Source organism: Giardia intestinalis, chromosome 2 (assembly GCF_000002435.2).
Source record: "Giardia intestinalis strain WB C6 chromosome 2, whole genome shotgun sequence".
NCBI classification, from domain to species: domain Eukaryota; phylum Fornicata; order Diplomonadida; family Hexamitidae; genus Giardia; species Giardia duodenalis.
The window spans coordinates 276187-288257 of NC_051857.1; the positions used below are offsets into that span (position 1 = coordinate 276187).

Below are 12071 nucleotides of genomic sequence, written 5' to 3' on the forward strand. Positions count from 1 at the left end.
AAGATTTTTTCACATCAAATGAGCGTAGAGTACACTTATACAGACGCCAAGGAGCTCTCCAGTGGTGCCTTTAGCTCTGTCTTCTGCGCAGTGCAACGAAATGCAGCAGGAAATCCTGTCCGGCTGGTTGCCCTCAAGCGGCTGAACAAAATCCCAGAGAATGACAGAAATATACTTTCAAACGACCCTCATCGGGAGAAGATGTTTCTGGAGGCTCTCTGTCATGAAAATGTTGTGGAGTTGCTTGATTTTTTCGAGTCAATGCCTTACAGTCACTCTCGGAAAGGGTCTCGCTTCATAGCCAATAGTGATTCTGAAGAGCTACACTGTACAGCAACATCGGACGGAGAGGAGTCCTCAGAGGAGTCCTTCGAAGAGGAGAATCGACAGGAGTTGAGAAGGGCTTTAAGTCAGGCACCACTTGCAGATGTGCTCGAGTGCGATTCGCAGGTACTAGCATCTAACATGTATAACGTCTCAAACATGTCGAATAGAACCACAACTGAGAGCATTCCGAGGCTTACAGATGAGCACGACTTAACAGAGGAAGACTTGAGCATAGTACCCCTCAGCACCGGGGCCACGTCACCCCACTCAGCCCAGTTAAATAGTTCAGATACCTTGCTGGGCAGCCAATCAAGCGTTGCTGAGTCCATTGAGAAACAGCGAAGAAGTAGGGGTCCATCTGGAAGCGTGCGATCACGGTCATCGCACATTACATCACGCTCTGGTGCCCGTCTCACAAAAGTGTACTTTATAGTGATGGCATATTTTCCGTACAACCTTCACGATCTCCTGTATTGCAATGATGTCCGGTTCCATCTGCCCCAGCGCCTTCCCATTGCTATAGCCAAGAACATCTGTTTGCAAATGGCCCGGGGGGTCGCATACGTCCATAGCCGCAACATTATCCATAGGGATCTGAAGTTGCTAAACTTTCTACTTGCAGCAGATGGCACAGTCAAGCTGGGTGACTTTGGACAGTCGTGCCATATCTCGGAGGCAAAGCTTTCTAATTCTGGCACACGTAACTACAGGGCAATAGAGTTGTGTCTGGGCCGGACAGACTACGACTACTGTGTCGATGTGTACTCATTGGGCTTGCTCTTCTTTGAGGTTATATGTGGGAGGCCTCTGTTTAGCTGTTCTAACGACATAGAATACGTTTACAAAACAAACCAGCTTCTGGGGCCGCTGTCGCCGTTCGAATCGGTATATTCTGCTCCCGACTTCGACAAGCTTGTACTGACATCAGAGCATGAATTTCAATCTGGTTTGCTGTCCCTTCTAAATAAATACTATCCTGAGATACCGGAAGGGTTCTACTCTGAGAGCTTCTTTGCAGCACCCGAGCGGTCACGTCAGCTACCCCAACTGCATTCTAATCCTGCCACCATTAAGAAGCCTAAGATGGTACAATCAATGAACACCATAGTAGACGGTGTGTCCAGCAAAAGTGCCAGGAGCGATGGGGGCAACAAAGGCTCCCTCTTCTGTAACTTATTGTGCGGTATGTTGCACCCCAACATAAAGCAGCGGCTCAAAATGCCCGAGGTACTGTCGCATCCATGGTTTCGAGACGGTATAGGATCAACAGAACTAGTAGCCAAGTTCATTAAACTCTCTGATGCAGCCACCGTGGACAAAGATCGATAAATATCTTCACTAACTTTATTAATTTTTGACGTCCAAAGGCTGCAGGCTTGTAGATTTGTGGAGCTGATGGAGTCAGCAAGTCGACACCGTAGAACACCTCTTACTTACTTCTTCCATTCCTTTTACCTTTGCATGCACTTTGTGTTGATAGAATGTATTTATTAAACGCAACACAGGTGTCCTCAAAAAATGCCACAACATCTTGAATGTACATTAGAGCAAAAACAGATCCTGCAGGGTCTGGCGGCCAATGTTGTGCGTGTGCGCGGAGGGGCTTTCACAGTGGAGGAACTTCTTGCCAATCCCGTCCTGCTACACGAACAAGTTTCTAGCATCCGTGTGAGCTGGGACGCGATAGTGAAGCATCTCAATATAAGCAGGAACAGCGCATATCACTGGTATCACGAAACTTATGTTCGCCACATTACAGGAACAAAAGTCACGCCGGTTGATAAAGCTATAATTAGAAACACGATATTGCGAGGCATAGAAGACCGTTCAATCCTGCTCGACGAGTTCAGGTCAAAGCTGAAGGCGTCGTTGAGTCGGAATTATCATAGGGCAGAGTTCACTATGACGTACAACAATCTTTTGCGCAGTCGCTGTGTGCAGACAGCCATGGCGAACGCAGGAATAACCCTCCCTTCTCGCAGGTCTACTAGGCCCAACCAAAACAGCGCTCAGAAAACTGCCCAGAAGGGGGTTGTCCCTGTTCTCCCAGATAAGGCTGATTTCACAGCACAACTCAACGCCCCGTTCAGTGCACAGCCAGCACAGCCAGTCTACAAGCCACCGCCTCCCTTATACATGGAGGCTCCGGACCGCATTCTGTCCACACCTGTTTTTGCCCCCATACAAAACAACTTTATCACAAATCTTCCATTCATATCCACTGCGCCCGTCATGTCCTTCTCATATCCCAAAAATGCCCACACAGAAGGCGTTACTTCTACCGCCCCGCTGACTAACAATCCAATCTCATATGAGCTGCTGAGCATCCCCCCTCCTTGCCTGCCACAATGGGGCACACCCTTTTCTATTCAGCAAATACCGAGCAGCTCCATTCTGCCGGCGAAGTAGATGAGGCAAAATATCTAATTCTAACACTGTTCAGCTCTTGTGCTTAACCTTGGAGCTGATCTAAGTTGTGAATTTGTAATGTTTTTGTAATGTTTTGATGGAGATATATGGAATAGAGGGGGATTGAGACTGTTCATGGTTATCTTTTGCTTACATTACACATGCTAATGTATGTATCTTGCTAGAGTAGAGTGAGTGAACTGATTTTATGTATGTGTGTACATGTATGCGTCTTTATCCACAATTGTGCTTCGCCAAATGTCGAGATTATGATCTAGAGCGATTAGCTTCTTCCTCACGCCACGTTGTCCATCGTTCCTTGTCTTTCCTGTGGGCGTTTATGTAGATGGCTAGTTAAAAACATAATCTACGAAGGATGTTCTTTACTTTCGTATGGACTACGGTAACTATATTGAGCTCGGAAACAAATACAATAGACTCTTCTGAACCGTACCGTAATGGTTTTGGAGATACTTGCCGTGCTGGACAGGTAGGCTCTTGCGTTAGTAACAAGTGTATCAACATAGGAAGATTCGCTAACGTTTGCACAGAGTGTCAGGGGGACAAGGTTCCTATCAACGGTGTTTGTAGTGATGGTTCTGGACGCGACCAGAACCCAGATACCTCTATGTGTGTGAAGGTGACTAAGAACGGGTCATCATACTGTACAGGCTGTAACGCAAAGTCTGCAAGTGACAATACGTTCTTTCTTTTCTATGGGGGATGCTATGATACTAAGGATTTCCCTGGATCGAACATTTGCTCTACGGCTAGCAACGGAGTTTGTTCATCGTGCAATCCCAATAGTAGATTTGTGTTTGTTAATCCAAACAATCAAGCACCTGAGAAGTGCATCCTGTGCTCTGACAATGTTGGATTCAGTGGAAATCAAGGTGTAGCAGGTTGTGCAGTGTGTCTCGAGGGCTCTTGGAAGCACGCACCATTCCAGGACGCCGGTGTCCAGTGCACTGTTTGTTTCTTGAAAGAATATGCCCCCATAGATGGCTCGTGCAAGGAGTTTAACCCGCACATCTGTAGCGATGGATATTGCACATACTGCTATAAGACACACATATATCACAATGGCGGATGCTACGATAGAAATCAGCAGTACAGTGCTTCAATCTGCTCCCCAGAAAATCAGTTTGTTCTTGGAGATTATACAGGTTGCAAAGAGTGTGCAAATGAAAACGAAGTACCACGTGAGGGGGGCTGCAAGCGGACACTGAATGTTGATAATTGTTCTAAGGACGCTGCGAAGGGTATGTGTCTCGACTGCCGAAAGCATAACCCTGGCACCACCGTCTTTCTATACATGGGAGGCTGCTACAACACCACTGAACGCATGGGACAGCAGGTATGTTCGTCAGCTTCAAACGGAGTCTGCACAACATGCGCCATCAGCGGGTGTACTAAGTGTGACCTTCAGTCGACCGTGATTCAGTGTAACGACTGTGGGTCAGGCTATCTCAGTTTGGATAAGTCTATGTGCCTCCAGTCGTGCCCAGCACCGAGTCAGCGGCCAGCAGCGGGCTCTCCCAACAAATGCGAATGCAGTGATGGCTATGTTTTTAATCAAGTCAGTACAACGTGCGATTCAGTAACTAATTGCCCAGCTAGCGTCACCGGCTGTTCCACCTGTGATAATGCTGGCTTGTGCCTGACCTGTGTGTATCCTGCGTACAGCATTCAGCCAGATAGGCGGTCGTGTTCCTTGGGATGCCCAGACAATTTTATCGGAGTGGCTGGAGAAATGTGCCGTTGCAAAGACGGATACATTTTGCAGGGGAGTACATGCATTGCCATGTCCAATAAGGCAGGCCTTGCTACTGGGTCAGTAGTCGCCATAGTGGTCGTGGTCTTAGTTCTCTTGGTGGTTGCTGGTGTCCTTTGCTGGTTCTTCCTCAAGAAGAAGAAGGTAATCAAGAATAAGCCCACACACTCGCTAGAAAATCTCGGTTTGGTATCTGCTGTAGATACGCTGTAATGGAGGTACTGCTTGTGCCTTGATTCTTGTGGCCTCCGCCTTCGTTTGGTAATATTGGTAAAGTCCTTTATGAATAAATTTTCCCAGAGCTTGCCTTCACTTCCTTGCTAATTTGAAAATAATTGTTATGTCTCTGGCCGATAAGATAGCCGAGGTTGAGGCGGAGATAGCGCGCACCCAGAAGAACAAAGCGACAGAGTTCCACATCGGCCGCCTCAAGGCCAAGTTGGCCCAGCTCCGCCGTGACCTGATAGGGACAACCACCAAGAGGGGTGGCACCGGGGGGATAGGGTTTGACGTGTCTAAGACGGGCCATGCGCGCGTTGGCCTTGTTGGCTTTCCGTCTGTTGGAAAAAGTACCCTCCTGACAAAGCTTACTTCAGCGAAGTCTGAGGTGGCTGAGTATGAGTTCACAACGTTGACAGCGATTCCAGGGACCTTTGTCCATAAGAACACTAAGATACAGCTTGTGGACTTGCCTGGGATAATCGAAGGTGCTGCAGACGGCCGGGGTAAGGGTCGTCAAGTAATAGCTACAGCTCGCACTTCCGACTTAATCCTGATAGTCCTGGACGCAACAAAGTCCTTAGCAATGAAGCGCAAGATAGAGAGGGAGCTTGAAGGCTTTGGAATACGACTTAATAAGCGCCCTCCCTTGATCAAGGTGGACAGGAAAGACAGAGGTGGCATCACCTTCTCGATTGGGATACCTGGAGGTGAAGAGCTAAAGAATCTCTCAGAAGCTCTTGTTACTTCCATCCTCAGCGAGTATAAAATCCACAATGCAGATGTCACTATTCAGGATGCAAACGTCACCGTCGACGATCTCATTGACGTAATAGAAGGCAATCGTGTCTACATGCCGGCGCTCTATGTGGTCAACAAGATAGATAGCATCACCATAGAGGAGCTGGATCTCTTTGATGAGCTTCCAAACTGGGTACCCATTTCCAGTGAGCACGAGTGGAATTTGGATGAGCTTCTTGACAGAATATGGGAGAAGCTGGGCATCATACGCGTTTATACAAAGCCGCGCGCTGGAAAGGTTGACTTTGAGGAGCCAGTCATCATCCGAGTTCGCAAAGAAGAGCCGACGGTTGAGACATTCTGCCGTCATATCCACAAGGAGATACTCAATCGGATGAAGTCGGCGATTGTCTATGGAACCAGTGCAAAACATTTGGGGCAACAGGTGGGAAAGGCCCATGTCCTTCACGACGAAGATGTTGTCACTATTTTGACTAGTTGATAGTAGGGTTTGCGCGACTTGTGTCTGGCCATTTACTTATACATATTAAAAGGATGTCGCCAGAATGACTAGTCTCGTTTTCGCTTATCCCACTTAGGGTGCAGTAAAATCTACTAGAGTGGCACGATTTATCCTATTCTATTCTATCTTACTATACACTACACTACAGTGCACAAAGGGTTAGTAAACGAACTTTTGTTGCCTGACAGTTTAACAATTGAGGGTAATACTTGAGAGATTGGATTAAAAAAAATTGTTAATCCCCGCCAGGAGCAGGCTCGAAAAGCCTCACCCCAGCATCACAGCGAAAAGACTATGAAGACTGCGGCGCTATCTATTGAACATACACTATATTACCAGCTCAGGAATGATGGGCGCAACGCCGTGGAGATTAGTCTTGAGGATGGGGCCGAGCTAACACACATGGGAGAAACCCCTGACGATGTGCTTGTTCTACTGAAAAAGATCAATGCACATGCCTCCACGGCTCAGGGCTCTCATCTTACAATTCAAGTTCGTGGACAGACCCCTTCTGGTGCACACACTAAGACTCCGTTGCATCTGCCACCGTTAGTCACCATTGGAGTCATGAAGCTGCCTGACTCATTACTGCTTGGTGAGTTCAACTACTTTAACGTTTTCATGAATAATCCCCGTACCGCCAATGACCTATCTGATAGTCAAGTTCTCTGTGCTATAGACTCCCCAGGAATCTTCTGGGACGTCATTCAAGATAAAATAAAGCAACTAGACATGCTTAGATTCTTTGACACTGACGTTGTTACTCTGTTAGCAACGTATAGTGCTCAAGAGCTCTCTTTCTCACTGGCTATCAACGGAGTCGTCAAGCCTTTGTTTTGTAATTATCGCTTAACATCTCCACAGGCACAGGGGCATGTCAGCCCTTTCTTTTTTATCCAATTCAATAATATCAGCCTTAAAGTCGTTGGCAATATAGCTAGTGTACAGGCCAGCCTTCCAAATCCGAAAAAGACGTTTAGTCCTTTTTCTCACTATCTCCAAAATAATTTTACTTCCAATCTTATCACTCCCCTGCTTTCCAAGATTGAACCACCACTTAACGAGCCGCCTGGTCTCTGTGCACCCACGCCCCCACTACCTGGTGTGTCAGCCACTGCTACCATAGCTTTTTCTACCACTCCACAGCAGCCACAACAGGTCGTGCTCTCTTCGGAGAAGATTATGTACAAACACACTGCTAGCAAGCCTTCTCCAAAGCCAGCTGTGCTACCTTTCAAACCCACAACTTCTACTGTGGAACAGCACATGCAATTCGTGCAGTCTGCGCCGCCTGTTTGGGATAAACTTACTGGAGTTAGAAAGCCCGTTGAACTGTCGAACATTTATGGTTTCGGTAAGCAGATGGGCAACCATACGGTGTGCGCTGATGAATCGACTATTTATGTAGAAGTAGACTTGGGAGCTCTTAATGTTTCAGCAAACCAGAAGCCAATCCAGCAATATAACTTTTCAACTACAGCCACTGAGTCATCACTGGAAAACTTAGATGCATCACAGTTTTCTCTTGCTGTCTTCTCGCTTGTTAAGACCTTGGGATCTCTATCTTCCATGGTGATCAATACACGCTCTTCGGACCTTATCAAGCCTAATGTGAGACTAATATGTGTCCACAAAGAAGTTCTCAAGGCATTACCTTTATGTGCATTGTTTCCCATTTTCTTGTCTTCTAACGTCATTGAACCCGAGATACCATCTATTAGGTCCTCTGGACTTTATGATTTCTTAGTAAGTGAAAACGGCGTGGAAATGCAGTCGCACCGCGACGGCACTCTCATTAAGATTGACAGGTTTATACTCAGAACTTTTGACAATCTTTCTCAATTCTTTGACAAGGATTTCTATGAGAAAATGGTATCGTTGGAAAGCAACCTAATCAGTGATCGACCTCCCCTTGATCTTCAGATTAGTTCGTATGTCCTCTGTATCTCTATCAACACTGCGTGCATTAGCGTTCTCCAGCACACAGATGAGCGCCGTACAAAAGTACTCGCGTCGATGAGTAATGCACAAGTTCAGAGCTGGTTTTCGTTGTCTCAGCTATCTACACCACTCGCTTGGCACAGAGTAGCTGAAGTTATGTACAGGCAAATGCCTGACAATGCCTCCTATTCCAATGGCTTCCGGTTTCTTCGAAACACTCTGGGATTTATGGGCTTTATCGACTTGTCCTACAGAATTGCCACTATAGACACTGAGGGCGTTGCAATAACAACCCCTATTCCCCTGGCCGATCCTCGACTCACCACAACCGATACCTTGGAGACCCCCGTATCCATCTGTGGAGTATCCATGCCCAAGGGATGCACTCTTCAACTGGTGACGTACGACATTTCAAGGGATAGAAAGCTGGGAGGACATAAAAACATTTCACAGGACTACTTCCTTAATCCGCCGGGAAAATCATCGTATCTGGATTATTCTACCTTTAATCGTGGGGTATACCAAAGCGAAGCGATAAAAACTTATGAATTTCTATATGAAAACGTTTTTGCTAAGAAAGGCGACAAGCGAGCCGCTGACAACAAGGCACATGCTATGGACACTGCCCTCAAACACACCCTAAGTGAGCTTTTGTCGTTGCTTGACACACACCATGACCTACTAGATGCTGCAGCTTCCCATTTAAGCAGTCCAGACTATCTTTATGATGTCTTCATAAGCAGAGAGCTGGATAGGGTCCAGTCTCCGGTCAGATCTTCTGTCATTAGGCACGCATGTTCATTTCATACTGATATTAGAAGGATTGATGCCTCGATTGATAGTGTGAAAAACTCTATAGACATATGGAACAAGCTTAAATCCATAGTGGAGGCAGGCCTTCCTTTTTGGATCTTCTTCGACGAAATAACCAACGTGACGAGAAGCCAATCTGAAGCGCACGAACAGGATTTTGTAGTGACGAACAATTCCCCCTCTTTCAACGGCCGTGAATTCATAATTGTTGCGCATCGAGTGGGTGCCCGTATCCTCTATGTTTTATATGCTGATGGAACTCCTGTGCAAACGGTCCTCACAGCTAAACCAATCAATGTCATGTTGGCGTTCGACTCTCCCTGGGCCATGAACTCCAAATATTATCTCTGCAAATCACCCGTATATTCGCCCAATTATTTGAGGTTGACATCGTGGAAAGAGTGCTTCCAAAAGCCTATTCCATTCACTCCCTATCTTCCCTCCCACTTAGAAATGATCCCGCTGACATCGTCTCTAAATTTGGAAATGGGGTCTTCTATGCTTAGCAACAGCAATAGCAGCGCTGAGTCGTTGTCACTGTATAACAACGTCGCCAACAAGATGTCTCATTGGGAAAGCCTACTATTTGTGGGATCGAACTCCCTTGTCACCCCTCAGACCACCAATATTTATATCTCTATCTATTCGCCGTACCACCCTGACGATGACAATCTGTCAATTCTCCACCACTCACTGGTTAGACAGTATGGCAGCAAGAGCCCCAGAGGCTCATACGAGGAGGGGAACTACATAAGCCTCGTAGCATCTCAGTACCGTCAGCGTGTATCTAGCCATGTCGGTCTCCACAGCTTCAGCAATAGAAGCTCTACGCGTAGACTTGACATCGACACCACCATGCTTAATCTTAGCAAGAAAGACATTGAGAAAGCGCCAAAGAACGACCATGTTCTCAACAACATCTCTATGTATCGGTTGGGAAAGGCTGCAAAGGCAGAGCTATTGGCTAATATTACGAATCAATATTACATGGATGGATACAAGTTTGATGGCGTAAACAATCCGCTTCTAGAGGATAAATCCATTGAAAGATTGAAAAAGAGTATCCATGCACCGGAGAGTTACAGGTTTAGCTGGCAGGATTTGAAGGCATCTCTTGGGGGCCTTTATGAAGAGCCCATCCTTTTGTTTCTATGCATGGGGCATTGTATTGATTATACACACATGTTCAACACAGAAGAACTGTTCTATGGAGAAAATGATACGGATACCATTGTCTGGAACCTTCTACTATTGATATTTGGCGGTGGAAACATCTACAAGCCGTGTATCCCGGTGGTCAATTTTCTGATAAATGGTATAAATGAACGAGCAACCCGTCTACAGAGTCCAACCAATCCAGAACTTTTAATGAACGGAAACGTTGGACCCATTAAGAGGCCAATCAATCCCAAAACCCTATTGGATATATCTTTTCCACCAAATATATTGCGAGATGAGTATCGCTCTTTCTATAACTATGACAAGCTGTGTTATGCATATGCAAGTAATGCGTTTGAAGCGTACCACTTTGGGGAGAGCCTAAGGTCTGTTGAAACTAGCCAAGACACGAGGATAACGTCCACTGTTTCTCTTGCTCCTACGTGCAATCCTCCTGCGTCTGTCTATGTTCGGTTTGAGTATATCTATGTCCCTAGAATATCTACTGGTTCCATTGATGAAATACTGCTCCACGAGAGTGAGAGAGTCAACAAGGTGATAGACGACCTTCACAACGTTGCAAGTGGACAGGATGACAACTGCGAGGCTTCTTTCCCCCAATTTGAACTGGTCAATACCGCGACATCGAAGCCATTATATGCATCTTTTCAGCGAACCAATGTCACCACAGTGGTACCATATGCAGCCTCAAAAAGCAACAGGTCCACAATGCAGCTGTCCAACAAGCCAACGACTTCATTTGTCCCAAGCGTCGATGGCAATAGCAACAAGGATATTAACAGAGAGATGAACATGTACACGGTTTCCAACAATGGATACGCCGTTGACGCTACAAACCTGGACATCTGTGTGCTTCTCAGTGAGATGCTTCCAAACAGGCCTCTCTATTCTCATTGCTTAAAAGTAGTTGTGCGATTCCAAGGAAAGTATGGTCGCTTTATGATCGACAGATATAGCTCTACATTTTCGTGCGCACGATTCACTGGAGATGATCGCACAAAAAAGAAGTACATGGAAATGCACGGCGAAATGCGGGTGACCATCATCCTGGATTACAAGCAGATGTTCATCTTTATGTTTCTGCAGGACCTTCTCTCAAACAGCCAGACAAATGCCCAACGTGTGCCGTGGAAAATCAACTGGCCTGTTCGCTTCATGGTTCTTCTTCATCACGCTTCTGCAGAGATCACTACCTTGGAAAACTGAGGATCGACAGCCTTGTCCAATCTTGCCCCTAATGTTTAAATGAACTGGAACAGATTTTATTTTTTTACAATCAGATTTACCTGCTCATTTTTTTGAATTAAAAAATAAAAACCCAGATTTAAACAACATTAAACAACACGGCAAGAGTATTACATCGAGCAGAGGAGACGGTAGTCTCTGTGCAAGGAGTCTACGAAGTGGGGATGAAACACCTTCTTCTTCTGCGGCCAGCAGACCCATACGACTTCCTTTACAGATACTATAGGACTCTGGCTCAGGAGTCTGTTCCCATCAAGCTGATTCTCGATATGATATCAGAGCTTCCGCTGGATGCGGTTGATATCTTCTGTCTCTATATGAGTCGTCTATTTTCAATCCTGAAGGATAACCAGGTGTATGTAGAGGGCATTTGCAACGCGTCGAGCCACTACATTCTCACGAACAAGCTCGTTAACGAGGAAGGCCGGCTGCTACTATCGCAAACGAGCATGCACAAAGTGCTGCCTCTCTGCATGATCCAGAATGTTCCACACGTTGACTTTTCATTGTTTCTGGCAAAGATACGAGCAGCATTTGTTATAAACAAGGTGATCCGACTGCTATACAATGTCCTGCAGGACCTGTCTGTCAATGGAAGAGTTCCTGAGAGCGCCATAAAGGTTTTGGCATACTATATTCCGATAGCACAATCCTTTTCCTTGAGCTTCTTACCACCGTCCTCTCTGGAGATAGACACGGAGCTTCACAAGGATGCAGGACTAGGAGAGAAGGAGGAACAGCCTATTGAGTCTGCGATGGAGGTACTGGTGAAGATGATTCTACGTACCGATGCCCTACTAGTTCACTGCGACACCGACGACCGCTATGAGAAGACGGATCTCCAACTCATCCACGTGGCCTCTGACTTCTGGGGCATGATCTAGCGCAGCTGTCCTTCTG

At 46.3% G+C, this 12071-nt stretch overlaps 6 protein-coding genes across 6 annotated transcripts; all 6 read left to right on the plus strand.

Moving 5' to 3' along the window:
- Positions 1-18: 18 nt before the first annotated feature.
- On the plus strand, positions 19-1656 carry GL50803_004191 (Kinase, CMGC CDK; the record flags this gene model as incomplete). Its single annotated transcript, XM_001705472.1, has 1 exon — positions 19-1656. The coding sequence occupies one exon, from the start codon at positions 19-21 to the stop codon at positions 1654-1656; it is 1638 nt and encodes a 545-aa protein (XP_001705524.1).
- Positions 1657-1845: 189 nt separating this feature from the next.
- Positions 1846-2736, plus strand: GL50803_004188 (uncharacterized protein; the record flags this gene model as incomplete). Its single annotated transcript, XM_001705471.1, has 1 exon — positions 1846-2736. The coding sequence occupies one exon, from the start codon at positions 1846-1848 to the stop codon at positions 2734-2736; it is 891 nt and encodes a 296-aa protein (XP_001705523.1).
- A 376-nt stretch (positions 2737-3112) lies between these two features.
- GL50803_00101832 (High cysteine membrane protein) lies at positions 3113-4723 on the plus strand (the record flags this gene model as incomplete). Its single annotated transcript, XM_001705469.1, has 1 exon — positions 3113-4723. One exon carries the CDS (start codon positions 3113-3115, stop codon positions 4721-4723), a length of 1611 nt encoding a protein of 536 aa, XP_001705521.1.
- A 127-nt stretch (positions 4724-4850) lies between these two features.
- GL50803_0016200 (Developmentally regulated GTP-binding protein 1) lies at positions 4851-5972 on the plus strand (the record flags this gene model as incomplete). The annotated part of the gene is made up of 1 exon (XM_001705467.1): positions 4851-5972. The coding sequence occupies one exon, from the start codon at positions 4851-4853 to the stop codon at positions 5970-5972; it is 1122 nt and encodes a 373-aa protein (XP_001705519.1).
- Positions 5973-6287: 315 nt separating this feature from the next.
- On the plus strand, positions 6288-11132 carry GL50803_00114216 (uncharacterized protein; the record flags this gene model as incomplete). The annotated part of the gene is made up of 1 exon (XM_001705465.1): positions 6288-11132. The coding sequence occupies one exon, from the start codon at positions 6288-6290 to the stop codon at positions 11130-11132; it is 4845 nt and encodes a 1614-aa protein (XP_001705517.1).
- Positions 11133-11335: 203 nt separating this feature from the next.
- Positions 11336-12055, plus strand: GL50803_0013694 (uncharacterized protein; the record flags this gene model as incomplete). The annotated part of the gene is made up of 1 exon (XM_001705464.1): positions 11336-12055. One exon carries the CDS (start codon positions 11336-11338, stop codon positions 12053-12055), a length of 720 nt encoding a protein of 239 aa, XP_001705516.1.
- Positions 12056-12071: the final 16 nt, after the last annotated feature.